The following is a 15682-nucleotide window of genomic DNA, read 5'->3' on the forward strand; positions in this document are numbered from 1 at the left end:
CTTTTTTCAGATGTTTCATGATGGAATTTCCAATGGAGATGTCCTGGTCATTCATGATGTCATTTAGAAGACCTGCAAACTTCTGTGAGTGGCCAATCACGAACGTGCAATAAATGGCTCATTTAGAGAAGCCATTAAGCCCCCAGTTGCTGGGGAACCATGTCCTGCCTTGTTGGTCCCTGGCTGATGGCTGGTTGGCCACCGTGTGAACAGAGTGCTGGACGAGATAGACCCTTGGTCTGATCCAGCATCACGACGCTTCTTATATTCTTATGTTCTTCTTACTGCTAATAACTGAAGCCCTAGAAGAGGCAATTTTACTGTTTAGAATGAGGAAGAAATTGCAGAAAAGCCGCCACCAAACAATCAAATTTTGGGGAAACGGGGTGGGTGGAGTCAGAGGAAGTGGTGGAACCACAGTTGGTTTGGCCCTGGGACCAAATTCCTGCAACCCTATTCTAAAGGATCCCAGACAAACAGTGTGACGCAGACTGCCTGGGTTTTGTATTTTCAGTGAGTTCTTTTCCATATGCTATTGTTGTTATGTGCTTTCAGAATGTACTTTGGGCAGGGGGAACCGTGGGAGAGAAAGTGCACAGAATCCATGATTTGGCTTTTATGCGTAGAGGCAGCAGTGGTGCCTGATGAAAAGATCAGGGGTCTGGAAACAAAGCCCTTTGACGAGGGGTTGAAAGAACTGGACTTGTTTAGCCTGGAGAAGAGAAGATTGAGGGGAGACATGAGAGCACTCTTCAAATACTATCATGTACAAGTACTACTTCAAATACTTGTAAACCGCCCAGAGAGCTTCAGCTATTGGGTGGTATAGAAACGCAATAAATAAATAAATAAATAAATAAATAAATAAATAAATAAATAAATAAATAAAAAAAAAAAATACTTGAAAGGTTGCCACACAGAGGAAGGCCAGGATCTCTTCTTGATCATCCTAGAGTGCAGGACACGGAATCATGGGCTCAACTTACAGGAAGCCAGATTCCGGCTGGACATCAGGAAAAACTTCCTGACTGTTAGAGTAGTGCGACAATGGAATCAGTTACCTAGGGAGGTTGTGGGCTCTCCCACACTGGAGGCCTTCAAGAGGCAGCTGGACAACCATCTGTCAGGGATGCTTTAGGGTGGATTCCTGCCTTGAGCAGGGGGTTGGACTGGATGGCCTTGTAGGCCCCTTCCAACTCTGCTATTCTAGTCCTGTTTCAGGGGCTGGAGGAGAGCGCAGTGCAAGGACGCCCATTGGGAACGATCCTGCCCTGCCTAGCGGCCCCTCCCTCTCCTGAGAAGGAAGCTTGTGTTCTCCTCATTTTCAAGTGACCCACTTCTACGCTTCAAATGAGCCTAAAAATAAGCAAAAAATCGTATTATCTGGAACGCTCATATATCTCCGAGGAAGCCGCCTGCCAAAACTCGCGGGTGGGTTTGGCTTGGCCTTAATTAAAACATATGAGTCACCGTGACAGGTTAGAGAGCTGCCAACAAGCTCAGGTGAGCCTGATTATTCAGTGTGGATGGGGAGAAGTGGAGAGAGAGAGAGAGAGAGAGAGATCGTGTCCTGGGGATAGGCAAAGACAAGCAGCTGCTTTATCAGAGTCAGACCTTGGTCCATCCAGCCTGGGACTGCCTTTTCTGATTGGCAGCCTCGCTCCCAAATTTCCAGGCTGAGAGAGGCATTTCCCAGGCTTGCTCCCTTCACGTGAAGATGGCAAAACCTGTACGCAGGATTTGCTGCACGCAAAACAGCTGCTCTCCCCCAGGGCTGTTGAAACTCCGCCTCGCCTGCCAGATCTGGCCCACCTGGGGTCCCAATCCGGGGTTCCCCAGATGGCCACACCCCTCTTTCCCCAACCACTTAGCGATTGTTTGGCGGGCTGTGGTGTAGGGTCCCATTCTCCCCCCCTTCTAAAAGGCACCAAGAGCCCTAAGCTAAAATAGGCTGGTATTTTGACACCTGCTTCTTTGGCTCTGCCCACGAATTGAATGAATTCAGACCATGGACTAAACCCTGTTATAACCACGGAACGGTGTGTTCTTGCAAGAGCGATGCAGCAGGGGAAATGATAGCACATGAGAGCACTCTTCAAATACTTAAAAGGTTGTCACTCAGAGGAGGGCCAGGATCTCTTCTCGATCCTCCCAGAGCGCAGGACACGGAATAACGGGCTCAAGTTAAAGGAAGCCAGATTCCAGCTCAACATCAGGAAAAACTTCCTGACTGTTAGAGCAGCACAACAATGGAACCAGTTATGTAGGGGGGTTGTGGGCTCTCCCACCCTAGAGGCCTTCAAGAGGCAGCTGGACAACCATCTGTCGGGGATGCTTTAGGGTGGATTCCTGCATTGAGCAGGGGGTTGGACTCGATGGCCTTGTAGGCCCCTTCCAAGTCTGCTATTCTATGATTCTATCATTCTACTGCTTTATAGAGGTATTGAAGTGCACTGACAACCATTGGGGCCCATTGACGCCTATCGTATACTGCTTTCATACCGCTATATCCTGCTTAGTGTGGCTCCTGACTTTTATATACCACTTTCATACAGCTTTCATACTGCAATATCCTGCTTGGTGTAGATGAGGCCTGTGCCTTTGTGTCAGAACAGAGGCAGACTGAACAACCAACAGAGGCAGACTGAACAACGACAGTGGAACCAGTTACCTAGGGAGGTTGTGGGCTCTCCCACACTAGAGGCATTCAAGAGGCAGCTGGACAACCCTCTGTCAGGGATGCTTTAGGGTGGATTCCTGCATTGAGCAGGGGGTTGGACTCGATGGCCTTGTAGGCCCCTTCCAACTCTGCTATTATATGATTCTATGAAATCAGCTCATGCAATCCACCTTCTCATAGCACATCTGGAGGGATATCCCCATGGGAAGCTCATCCAGGCCTCCTTGAAATGGCCGGGGAGGGGGCATCCCTGCCCGCTAAGCAGATCCTGACCCAGAAGCAGCATCCTCTGGTGCAGAGGATGAGTCACTGGGGACCTTGCAGTCCTGTGTGACTCCCAAAGTCCTAAGGGTGGAGGAAGACCTCACTGGAGTCCCCCAGTAACTGAAGGGGCCAGGAAGCGTTGACACCTTCTGGTAGGGACTCTGGTATACTAGAACTAGGAGAAATCATGCTCAGAGAGGCTGCAGAATCAGGAGACCTGATACACCCTAACTGGTCACACACCCCAGGTCCAGACCACCACCACCCATCATAGCTCAGTGCCTACTTGGTATCACAAGGCCTTCTGTTTCTGAAATCTGCTTGGGAGAAGGAAATATGAATCCAAGTCACTTCTGGCTCAGGGCCAATAGGGTGTGCTATCAACTCATGTGCTGCCTGGATGTTCCTGGTGAAACATCTCATAGAATCATAGAATAGCAGGGTTGGAAGGGGCCTAAAAGGCCATCGAGTCCAACCCCCTGCTCAATGCAGGAATCCACCCGAAAGCATCCCTGACAGATGGCTGTCCAGCTGCCTCTTGAAGGCCTCTAGGGTGGAAGAGTCCACAACCTCACCAGGCAACTGATTCCATTGTCATACTGCTCTAACAGTCAGGAAGTTTTTCCTGATGTCCAGCCGGAATCTGGCTTCCTTTAACTTGAGCCCGTTATTCCGTGTCCTGCACTCTGGGAGGATCAAGAAGAGCTCCTGGCCCTCCTCTGTGTGACAACTTTTTAAGTATTTGAAGAGTGCTATCATGTCTCCCCTCAATCTTCTCTTCTCCAGGCTAAACATGCCCAGTTCTTTCAGTCTCTCTTCATAGGGTTTTGTTTCCAGACCCCGGATCATCCTGGTTGTCCTCCTCTGAACACACTAGATTGTAAGCCTATGCGGCAGGGCCTTGCTATTTACTCTTTTACTCTGTACAGCACCATGTACATTGATGGTGCTATATAAATAAATAATAATAATAATAATAATAACTTGTCTTCGTCCTTCTTGAATTGTGGAGCCCAGAACTGGACGCAATACTGTAGATGAGGCCTAACCAGTGCTAAATAGAGGGGAACCAGTTCCTCATGCGATTTGGAAGCTATACTTCTATTAATGCAGCCCAAAATAGCATTTGCCTTTCTTGCAGCCATATCGCACTATTGGCTCATATTCAGCTTGTGTTCTCTTCTGACCACTCTTTATCTTTGCTGGCTGACTGGCTGGACAGCTCCTCCGCCCCTGGGAACCTGCTCCTTGCCCTGCCTCACCAGTAGATGGGGAATCCCCACTGTTATCTCCGATATGAGATTGGAGATAACAGTGGGGTATTCCTCCAGGGAGCGGGGGTTGGTGGTGGAACCCATAGATCCATAGGCCAGATTGGGGAGCCTGGCAGCTGGATTAGGCTGCTAGACCGAGGGTTCTTTGCCCCTGCCCTGTTGGATCAGCCTTTATTATTTTATTTCTTATTTTTAAATTACATTTCTATACTGCCCAATAGCTGAAGTCTTCTTTGGCCCAGTTCCGTACATTAGTCAATCAGATGCTTTGGAGAAGCTCACAAGCAGGCTACGAACACAACTCTTCTACTGTTGCTCCTCCAGTGCACTGCCCCTGAACATGGAGGTTCCATGAGTAGTAGCAATTGACTTTACCTCTCTAGCAGGAGGCCTTAACACACAGCAATAGAATTCATGTGAATGGTTGAAGCATGGAATATATAAAGGACAGCAGATACAAGTATCCACAAATATTCAAAATGGCTTAGCAAAATGGCTAATTTCCCTACTTGGATTCTGAATGTGAAACTTCGGAATTGCGTTTGAATGTCAATTTATCGCCATTCAACTTGATGACCTCCCCCGGGGTTCTGTTCACACCATGCATAATTTTGTACACTTGTATCAGATTAAAAGCTAGCGCTGTAAGGAACCTTTTCCCCTGAAGTGTTGTAGTTAAATAATAATAGATGATAAATAATACTAATGTATACTAATAAGTGGGAGTTTTTACTTGCACGAGAGACGCATTAAAAAAAGGACACCCTTTCCTTTCAGTCTCCACTGGTACCTACAGCTCTATCACTTCAGGCTTTTACCACTTCATGTTACCACATGCGTAGGTCCAGCCCATTTCGATTATAGTGGGTGTGTGGTGGGCCTTCCTGCAAATCAGGACACGGCCAAAATGTGCAGGCACTTTGCAGCAGGGCCGCAAATTCCTCGCTTGTTTTGCAAAGAGCAACCCACGGCGTCTCGTGTGGTCCCAGATGGCTCCTCCGCCAGCCCAGCCCCTGAACCTAAGACAATCGCACCAGCTGATTCAAGCTGGGCTAATTACAAGGTTTCTCACTGCAGTCCTGACACGGGGACAATTCCCCACGCCCCCGTCGGCGTGGAAAGCGGCTCGGCTCTGGCAATCATGCCAAAAATAAAGCCCGGAGATGGTGCTCACAGGCGGAAAAAGACATTCCTTTTGTTCCCCTGTCACTTTGCCAGACTTGAAGAGAAGACAATGGTCATTATGAGGCGTACACCTCCGCTGCCTTTGCCTTGCCACGCCACGGACGGCGTGGGCCAGACAGGCTGTGGCACCGGCAAAGGTCTCGGCTGACAGTCTCAATGCAGCACAGAGGCCTCGTTCTGCCCGGGACACTCGCCCTGGGTCGGGACACTTCAAACAAGTGCTGTATGGTTGGTTTTGAAACAAATGAAACATTGCACTTAATGGGGCCCGTTTGGTTCAGTCTGCCTCTGTTCTGACACAAAGGCACAGGCCTCATCTACACCAAGCAGGATATTGCAGTATGAAAGCTGTATGAAAGTGGTATATAAAAGTCAGGAGCCACACTAAGCAGGATATAGCGGTATGAAAGCAGTATACGATAGGCGTCAATGGGCCCCAATGGTTGTCAGTGCACTTCAATACCTCTATAAAGCAGTAGAATGATAGAATCATAGAATAGCAGACTTGGAAGGGGCCTACAAGGCCATCGAGTCCAACCCCCTGCTCAATGCAGGAATCCACCCTAAAGCATCCCTGACAGATGGTTGTCCAGCTGCCTCTTGAAGGCCTCTAGGGTGGGAGAGCCCACAACCCCCCTACGTAACTGGTTCCATTGTTGTGCTGCTCTAACAGTCAGGAAGTTTTTCCTGATGTTGAGCTGGAATCTGGCTTCCTTTAACTTGAGCCCGTTATTCCGTGTCCTGCACTCTGGGAGGACCGAGAAGAGATCCTGGCCCTCCTCTGTGTGACAACCTTTTAAGTATTTGAAGAGTGCTCTCATGTCTCCCCTCAATCTTCTCTTCTCCAGGCTACACATGCCCAGTTCTTTCAGTCTCTCTTCATAGGGCTTTGTTTCCAGACCCCTGATCATCCTGGTTGCCCTCTGAACACGCTCCAGCTTGTCTGCGTCCTTCTTGAATTGTGGAGCCCAGAACTGGACGCAATACTCTAGATGAGGCCTAACTAGGGCCGAATAGAGAGGAACCAGTACCTCACGTGATTTGGAAGTTATACTTCTATTAATGCAGCCCAAAATAGCATTTGCCTTTCTTGCAGCCATATCGCACTGTTGGCTCCTATTCAGCTTGCGATCTACAACAGTTCCAAGATCCTTCTCGTTTGTAGTATTGCTGAGCCAAGTTTTTTGTGAACCGCCCAGAGAGCTCCAGTTATTGGGCGGTATAGAAATGTAATAAATAAATAAATAAATAAATAAATAAAATAAGTATCCCCCATCTTTTAACTGTGCATTCAATGAAACATTGCACTTATTGGGGCCCGTTTGGTTCAGTCTGCCTCTGTTCTGACACAAAGGCACAGGCCTCATCTACACCAAGCAGGATATTGCACTATGAAAGCGGTATATAAAAGGCAGGAGCCACACTACTGCTTTATAGCAGTATTGAAGTGCAATGACAACTGTTGGGGCCCATTGACACAGGGCATATCCTGCTATATCCTGCTTGGTGTGGCTCCTACCTTTTATATATCACTTTCATACAGCTTTCATAGTGCAATATCCTATTTGGTATAGATGAGGCCTGTGCCTCTGTGTCCGAACAGAGGCAGACTGAACCAAACGGGCCCCATTAAGTGCAATGTTTCATTGAATGCACAGTTACAAGATGGTGTATATTAGACCACAGAGTAACAAATGGGTATGTTATTCATTACTCACATTTATACCTCTTCGGTACTCTTTTGTACCATTCATGATGATGGATTGACTGATTGATTGCATTTCTATCCTGCCTTCTTTCCTCCAAGGAACTCAAGGTGATCTACATAACTCTACACCTCTCCATTTCTATCCTCACAACAACCACCCTGCAGTGTAGGCTGGGCTGAGAGTCTTTGACCGGCCCAAAGTTACCCAGTGAGCTTCCATGGTTGAGTGGGGACTAGAACCCAGATCTCCCGACTCCCAGCCCAACACTCTAGCCACTACACCACACTGTCTCCAACCCTTCTCCAACTGTGGCAATGCAGCTCACATTGTCAGACTCCATCCCTCCTCCTCCAGAGCGCCTCAGGTGTTGCATCATTCTGGGGAGAAATGGGTGCTCCCTGCTATGCCCCTTCTCTCCATGCTAGGAAAAGCATCTATCTGTTTATGTACTATGTTTCCAGCGGCTATTGAAGGTGGCATTGCTGCCTGTACCAGGGGTAGCTTTTTGAACGTTGCCTATGCTTTTCAGTGCAGAGTTCTGCACCGAGGCAAGGACAATTTGTGCCTAGGGAAAACGGAAGCCTACAAACCGCTTGCACAAATTGCAGGAATGCAGTCATTTTTGCCCAGATACTTATTGAGGAGCCTCCCACCCGGAGGGGGTCTTTGACAGACTGTGCTTTCGTGGGTTCGGTACTGCTAACCTAAAACGGTGTTGGGGGAGGCCCCGCCCCGTCCGCTTACCGGTAGGTGACAGCTTGGAGCGCTCGGCAGTAGCAGCTGGCCAGCCAGAGGGAACGATCCGTCAAGATGTTGGGGCAGTGAGAAATTCGGAGAATCAAGAGGTTACTCCCGGTGGCCTTTAATAAGGACTCAAGTCCGGCCTCGAGGCAGCCCCTGCGAAAGAAAGGAACGTCAAGACACATTCACGTCACGAACCTGTCAGGATTTAGACCTCTTTAACTGCCACGCACGGCTTCCTTTGGAGAAAAACTCAGTGAGGGGACGGAGAATTCTCGGTTAAACCTCTTGCCTTCCATCACCCCATACAACAGCTCAGAGGTTCCTGCAGGGAGAGGGAATGGCTGTATCTAACCAGTTTGAATCTGCAGCATTCATCTCGCATAGTGGCATTTATACTTACGCCTGCAGGCTTGCAAATGCTCTAAGAAACTCAGCTTTCTTTTTAAAAAAGGGAAATTACTAGCCATCATGATTCATTAGAAGACTGTGGAGGTCTCCTCTTGCCCTTTCACTCTGGCCTCTTTCCCCTCTGTCACATACACACATACCATTTAAATGGAATAAAAGCAAATAAATGCAAAGAGCATATTTCGTTTCGGTTTTTCTGAGTTCAGAAGAGGGTGGAGACAAGTTTCTGACGCATGCTCGGATTGCTTCGACTCTGGGGCCCTGGGGCTGGGATTAATTGCATTTTTACCATTTAGGTAAAATCTTCAGGCTTTCAGGAAAGATGCTATCCAAATTTCATGTTTGTTCTTCAGAATTACAGCCCTAAAGGACATGTTTTGACTTTTGCAATGTCTGAGGAACCAGGAGGAGAAAAACAACAACATAAGGGATCCCTTGGGAAGAAGTAGGAATAAGGATGTCTTGCTTCCTGGCCCATCCATTCTGTGTCCTGTTCCATGGCCTCAGTTCCTTCCTCTGGCCCGGAGGAGAACTCACAGGGGGAGGAGCCATCATCCAATAGCCCATCATCTGCTACTCCTGTGCCTTCAGGCCAGAGGACATGGCTTTACCAGATTCGGACGATGCACCCGGATGCAGCCATCACCTCCTCCATGCTACTGGGGCCAATGGCTGCAGAAACTCTTAAGCAGCAGACAACTCCTCAGAGCAGGTGGAGTTAACAGCAGGTCGAGATCTGCCAGCCTTCATGAGGCTGCAGAAGGCCTCTGCAGGTTGCTGAGACAACTGCCTGATTGAGATCCACCCAGCATAGATCTGTCCAGGGTCCTGAAAGCTCTTGCTGCATGACGCTGCAAGTAAGTGCAGTAAATGTAACTGCTTCAGACTGGTTACCCTAGGAACCTTGAGCCGAACTGGACAAGACACTCTGTTCTGGAGGCTTTCATCCACCTGGGGGAAAGTTACACATGGGCATAGCCATGCTATTGATAGGAGCAAGCCCTGGAAGCATTTCTCGCTGCCCCATCAACCTCTCCAACCACGTCAGGACCAACCTGTGTCCAGAACTGGAGAAGGCCTCCTCAGAAGAGGAAGGCACATTGGTTGCAGCAAGTACTGACAGCAAGAACGGTCAAAATGTCTTGATGGCGGACATCCCCAAACACCTATGGCCAGGGAAGCTGATCACCCCATTTGGGCAGCCATCCCAATTGCAGATGTTCCCATCCCCACAGGACCAGAGACGGTGATGAACCTCAGCTGAAGGCATAGAACAGGGCTAGCAGCACGAGGCCATCCATCTCGGAGCCCCACTTCAGAGGAGGGGGCAAGAACTGACACATACTCTGGACCAGGGCCCTGCTGATGCTCTACAAAGGAATGGGGGAAGCAGGACCAGATGTCTAACTCTCAGTCCCTGCCTGTCCAAGAGTGCATCCTCCTCCTCTGCCCAGCTCCTTGTGCTCTGTCCTGACTCTGAGGCTGGACAGACGTCCTACAGTCTCAGCAGCACACCTTCAACACCTGCCCTTTGCCTTACTGCACAACTCCCAGCCTTACGAACATCAGAAGTGCCCTGATGCTGCATCAGACCAAGGGTCCATCTCGTCCAGCACTCTGTTCACACAGTGGCCAACCAGCCATCGGCCAGGGATGAACAAGCAGGACATGGTGCAACAGCACCCTCCCACCCATGTTCCCCAGCAACTGGTGCACACAGGCTTCCTGCCTCTGATACTGGAGATAACACACAACCATCAGGGCTAGTAGCAATGGACAGCCTTCGCCTCCAGGAATTTATCTAACCCCCTTTTGAAGCCATACAGATTGGTGGCCATCACTACATCTTGTGGTAGTGAGTTCCATAATTCAACTCTGCGCTGTGTGACGAAGTCCTTCCTTTTATTTGTCCTGGATCTCCCACCCATCAGCTTCATGGGATGACTTTCATGGGAGCGTGTTCAGAGGAGGGCAACCAGGATGATCAGGGGTCTGGAAACAAAGCCCTATGAAGAGAGACTGAAAGAACTGGGCATGTTTAGCCCGGAGAAGAGAAGATTGAGGGGAGACATGATAGCACTCTTCAAATACTTGAAAGGTTGTCACACAGAGGAGGGCCAGGATCTCTTCTTAATCCTCCCAGAGTGCAGGACACGGAATAACGGGCTGAAGTTACAGGAAGCCAGATTCCAGCTGGACGTCAGGAAAAACTTCCTGACTGTTAGAGCAGTACGACAATGGAACCAGTTAACTAGGGAGGGTGTGGGCTCTCCCACACTGGAGTCATTCAAGAGGCAGCTGGACAACCATCTGTCAAGGATGCTTTAGGGTGGATTCCTGCATTGAGCAGGGGGTTGGACTTGATGGCCTTGTAGGCACCTTCCAACTCTGCTATTCTATGATTCTATGATTCTACGACCCTGGGTTCTAGTATTTTGAGAGAGGGAGAAAAATGTCTCCCTATCCACATTCTCCACACCAAACACAATTTTGTACACCTCTATCAGGTCTCCCCTTAGCCTCCTTTTTCCCAAGCGAAACAATCCCAGCTGCTGTAACCTTCCCTCACAAGGGAGATGCTCCACAGCCCCTTGATCATTTCAGTTGCTTTTTTCTGCACTTTTCCCAGCTCTATAATATCCTTTTTTAGGTGCGGTGACCAGAACTGTACACAGTATTCTAAGCCTTGCTGGTACAACAGGCAGCAAGGAGCTTTCTCCCGACATATTCACAGTGCCTGGCTATATTTCGTTGGCTGGGCCCAGGCTTTGCACACAGAAGGATCCAGGTCTGATCTGTGTCATCTCCAGTTAAAAAGAAGTAGGAGGTGACGGGAAAGAACCACTTTGGTTGTTTCTATTCCTTGAACTGCATGCAGAATGCTTCACGCATGTTATCTCCTTAACCCTTTACAACAGCCCTGTAAGGTGGGACAGAATTACTATTGTGGAGGCTGAGGCAGCAGTGCCTAAAGCCCACCCAGAGACTCTGCGAACATTGAACTGAGGATTTCTGTTCAAACAGATATAACAGTTTGAAATTAAGTGTCTCTTCTAGGTCACGGGTTTCATCCAGTTTGAAAACAGCTTTTACTGACTGGCTTCCACCAGAAAATGAGGTTGTTTGTGGAAGCCTGGAGAATTCTTTGTCATTCCCTTTTCGGAAGAAGTGTTTTCCAGGATTCTTTGGTTGAGAAGAGGCCAGGACAGTTGAAACAGACCTGATACTAAATTCCTCACCTCCCCGCTCCTCTGACATCCTCCAAATGTGCGTGACTACAACTCTCATCACTTTTAGCGAACCACTGACAGGCTGGCTGGAATGATGGGAGTTGTAGTCCAACACATCCAGATCTGCAACTGCAGCTGATGATCCTGGCTTGTTTGAGCAAACCATGGTTAAAATACAAGACAACAAACTGTGGTTAGTTGAAAGCAGGAAGTGGTTGCTTGCAAACTCCCCCTTGTGGCTGCCCTGGAAGAAGGAGCCGGGAAACACACCAACTGAATGCTCACTCACATAGCCTTAAGTGATGGTTTGAATGCAGCCTTCCAGAATGCTGGTTGGGGATGATGGGAGTTGTACTCCAACACACCCAAAGGGGGCCTGGTTGGAGACGGCTGAGCTAGACATTGCTCTAGTCAGCTTCTCTTTGGAGTGAGGAAAGGCATGCCGGAGGGATGGATTGGGACTCTCGGTGCAGGTCGGCGGCGCTTACTCACCGTGTGCTTTTCATATAATCCTCCTTGGTCTCTTTCTTCCCCCGTTGCCGGGGCTTGAGATTCTGGAGGGTGAGGGAGTGCGTTTGGGTGCACCACTGCGACAGCATGACCAGGAACTGCGGAAGGAAACGGGAGATCAGCCTTTAGGAAACAGGAAGACTTCTGCTCGGCAGTGAACAGAGAGGAATTTTTGTCTTGCTCTCTGCCCTCACCAAGGGTGGTGGTGTTGAGTCGTTTCCAGCCCAAAGGCCAGATTCAGTTTTGGAAAAGCGCTTGGGGACCCAATTCCCCATGGATGGGTAGGGCTGAAAGCAAAAGGGACCAATAAATAAATAAATACCCCAAACGCCAACAAATTCCAGCTTGAAGGTGCAATCCGATGCATGTTTTGACAGAAATAAGGGCGGTGACTCCCAACGTGCACCGGCTAGCCATGTTGGCAGTCGTAGGACTTTTTCTGTCTACACATGCATGGGATTGCACACTTAGTGCCGCCCAGGGAGCTTCAGCTATTGGGCGGTATCAAAATGCAATAAATAATAATAATAATAATGGCTGTTCCAGAGGTCCATTTATGAAAATCCACCACACACATACACAGGACCTTGCATGCTTGGGGGTCTGTTGTTACCTTTGAGGAGACCCTGGCGTTTTCCAGCAGCACCCGGGTCCAGACGGCAGGGTGCCTGGCCACGAATTTCCAGTCCTTGCAAACCTCGGCCGCCCTTAGCAAGGTCTTGGTGTCGAGGTATGTGAAGATGCAGAAGAGCGCGGCACGCATCTTGAGGATCTCGGGGCTGATGACCTCGTTGGAGCGGGACGGGCTGCCCCTCTCCGGCCTGCCGGCCTTCCCTCCATCAGACCTGGCTGTGACATAAACAACCAACATGGGGTATTCCTTTCCATAGCCTCTCAGCACTGAACGGATCAGAAACTTGCACACTTGGGAGATTGAACAGTGCGATCCTATACACATGTCTACTCAGAAGCAAGTCCCACTGAGTTCCACGGGGCTTACTCCCAGGTAAGGGGAGTCTAGAACTGCAGCCTCAGGCTGCAAGCATATGCATACTTACCTGGGAGTAAGCCCCATGAAGAGCAATGGGATTTGCTTCTAAGTAAACAGGCATAGGAACAGCCTGCGAAAAGCCTTTGCTTGGTAGAGAAGAGGCTTGTTAAGAAGAAAGCAAATTTTTAAGAGGGTCAAATTTAAAGAGGTCAAATAAAAGCCACAAATCATTTGGGGGGAAATACAATTGGAAGGTGTGGCTGAAGCAATGCCTCCCAAGGCTTGAGACACAGGCCAGAAAGCTCTGGGTTCAAGGCCCAGAGTTTTGTTGGAGATTGTTAAGGGACTGAAATCCAGTGACCCTATTTTGGTAGGATCTACACTACTGCTTTAAAGCGCTTAAATAGGGTGACCCTATGAAAAGGAGGACAGAGCTCCTGTATCTTTAACAATTGCGTAGAAAAGGGAATTTCATCAGGTGTCATTTGTATGCATGCAGCACCTGGTGAAACTCCCTCTTCATCACAGCGGTTAAAGGTGCAGGAGCTATACTAGAGTGACTGGAAGGTGAAGGGAATTGGCACTGCTAAGGAGGTGGAAGAAAGAGAGATAAACTCTGGTGCTGTGTGTAAACGAACAATGAACGCTTTATTTTTGTAACGATGTAAAACGCTCGACGTTTCGGATTCAGAAGAATCCTTCCTCAGGAGCTGTAATAAGAGAAAAGGACGGACAAGCTGCAAAACTGCAAACACAGTTCGCTTGATTAAGAAGCCTTGTTGTGTGTCCTGCTATCAGCTCACACAACCCAGAAAATTTGTGAGTTCTGATAGCAGGACACACAACAAACGCTGAGGCTTCTTAATCAAGCGAACTGTGTTTGCAGTTCTGCAGCTTGTCCGTCCTTTTTTCTTATTACAGCTCCTCAGGAAGGATTCCTCTGAATCCGAAACTTCGAGCATTTTCACATCGTTACAAAAATAAAAAGTTCATTGTTTATCTATACATGGCACCAGAGTTTGTATCTCTTTCTTCCACCGCTAGATACAAAAGAGGGCACCTGCAGTTTTAACTGTTGTGATGAAGAGGGAATTTCACCAGGTTCCCCATATATACAAATATTGTTGTTGTTTATTCGTTCAGTCGCTTCCAACTCTTCGTGACTTCATGGACCAGCCCACGCCAGAGCTTTCTGTTGGCTGTCGCCACCCCTAGCTCTCCCAAGGTCAAGTCTGTCACCTCCAGAATATCATCCATCCATCTTGCCCTTGGTCGGCCCCTCTTCCTTTTGCTTTCCACTTTCCCTAGCATCAGCCTCTTCTCCACGGTGTCCTGTCTTCTCATTATGTGGCCAAAGTACTTCAGTTTTGCCTTTAATACCATTCCCTCAAGTGAGCAGTCTGGCTTTATTTCCTGGAGTAGGGACTGGTTTGATCTTCTTGCAGTCCACGGCACTCTCAGAATTCTCCTCCAACACCACAGTTCAAAAGCATCTATCTTCCTTCGCTCAGCTTTCCTTATGGTCCAGCTCTCGCAGCCATAGGTTACTACGGGGAATACCATTGCTTTAACTATGCGGACCTTTGTTGTCAGTGTGGTGTCTCTGCTCTTAACTATTTTCTCAAGATTTGTCATTGCTCTCCTCCCAAGAAGTCAACGTCTTCTGATTTCCTGGCTGCAGTCAGCGTCTGCAGTAATCTTTTCACCAAGAAATACAAAGTCTGTCACTGCCTCCACGTTTTCTCCCTCTATTTGCCAGTTATCAATCAAGCTGGTTGCCGTAATCTTGGTTTTTTTTTAGGTTTAACTGCAACCCAGCTTTTGCACTTTCTTCTTTCACCTTTGTCATAAGGCTCCTCAGCTCCTCCTCGCTTTCAGCCATCAAAGTGGTGTCTGCTGAAATTCCCTTTTCAATACAACTGTTGAAGATACGGGAGCCCTGTCCTCCTTTTCGTATGGTCACCCTAGCTTAAAGCGCTTTATAACAGTTTTGACAACTGTTGGGGCCCAGGACACACTCCATAGACAGTTTTCAAAATGTTTTCAAAATGCTTTAAAGTGCTTTAAAGCAGGAGTGGAGATTTCCCCCCTCCCCAAAGGTTCTCCCTGCCTGCAAAAGACCTCTCCTAAGCTGACCTGCCCAGGCAGGCAGTCTCCATGATCCCTTTCATTTCCCTCTGATGGGGGAAGCATCTCTGCCCCATCAACAGGCAGGAGATGTCAACGCCAGCACCTGCAAGACATCCTCAGTGGGGGGCCTCCCTCAGTGAGTCTACCCTCTCACCGCCAGGGTCACCAGCTCCTCCTGCAATTCTTTCTCAGAATTGCTCTCACTTGTTTGCTTGACATGCAGGGAGCCGGCGAGCAAGTAGGCCGTGGAATCTCCTCCTCATCACCACCAGAGTGAGAGACAGGTGAAGATAAGAGCATCAGAAGAGCCCTGATGCTGGACCACACCAAGGGCCCATCTAGTCCAGCACTCTGTTCACGCAGTGGCCAGCCAGCTGGCCACGGGAAACGCACAAGCAGATTGCAATGGTGAACAGGGGAAGCAATTCCAGTGGGGGGTTATCAGGGCCCCCGCAGGGGTGAGAGCCCTCGGGACATGTCCAACTGAGCCCACGCTGGGCGCCAGCCTTGGCAAACTCCCTACGGACAAGGAGAGGGACTTAACAGGGAGCGGAGGC

The 15682-nt window shown here is 48.9% G+C and overlaps 1 protein-coding gene across 1 annotated transcript in view; it reads right to left on the reverse strand.

Annotated features, from left to right (window-relative positions):
* Positions 1-15682, reverse strand: part of FBXO41 (F-box protein 41) — a 48268-nt gene that overhangs the window by 11761 nt on the left and 20825 nt on the right. Inside the window, exons 5-7 of the mRNA XM_063135697.1 lie at positions 12618-12853; positions 11987-12102; positions 7857-8009 (exon numbers count right to left, since the gene is read on the reverse strand). Coding sequence (XP_062991767.1) covers positions 7857-8009; positions 11987-12102; positions 12618-12853 — 505 coding nt within the window. The remainder of the gene's footprint in view (positions 1-7856; positions 8010-11986; positions 12103-12617; positions 12854-15682) is intronic.

Source organism: Elgaria multicarinata, chromosome 10 (assembly GCF_023053635.1).
Source record: "Elgaria multicarinata webbii isolate HBS135686 ecotype San Diego chromosome 10, rElgMul1.1.pri, whole genome shotgun sequence".
NCBI classification, from domain to species: domain Eukaryota; kingdom Metazoa; phylum Chordata; class Lepidosauria; order Squamata; family Anguidae; genus Elgaria; species Elgaria multicarinata.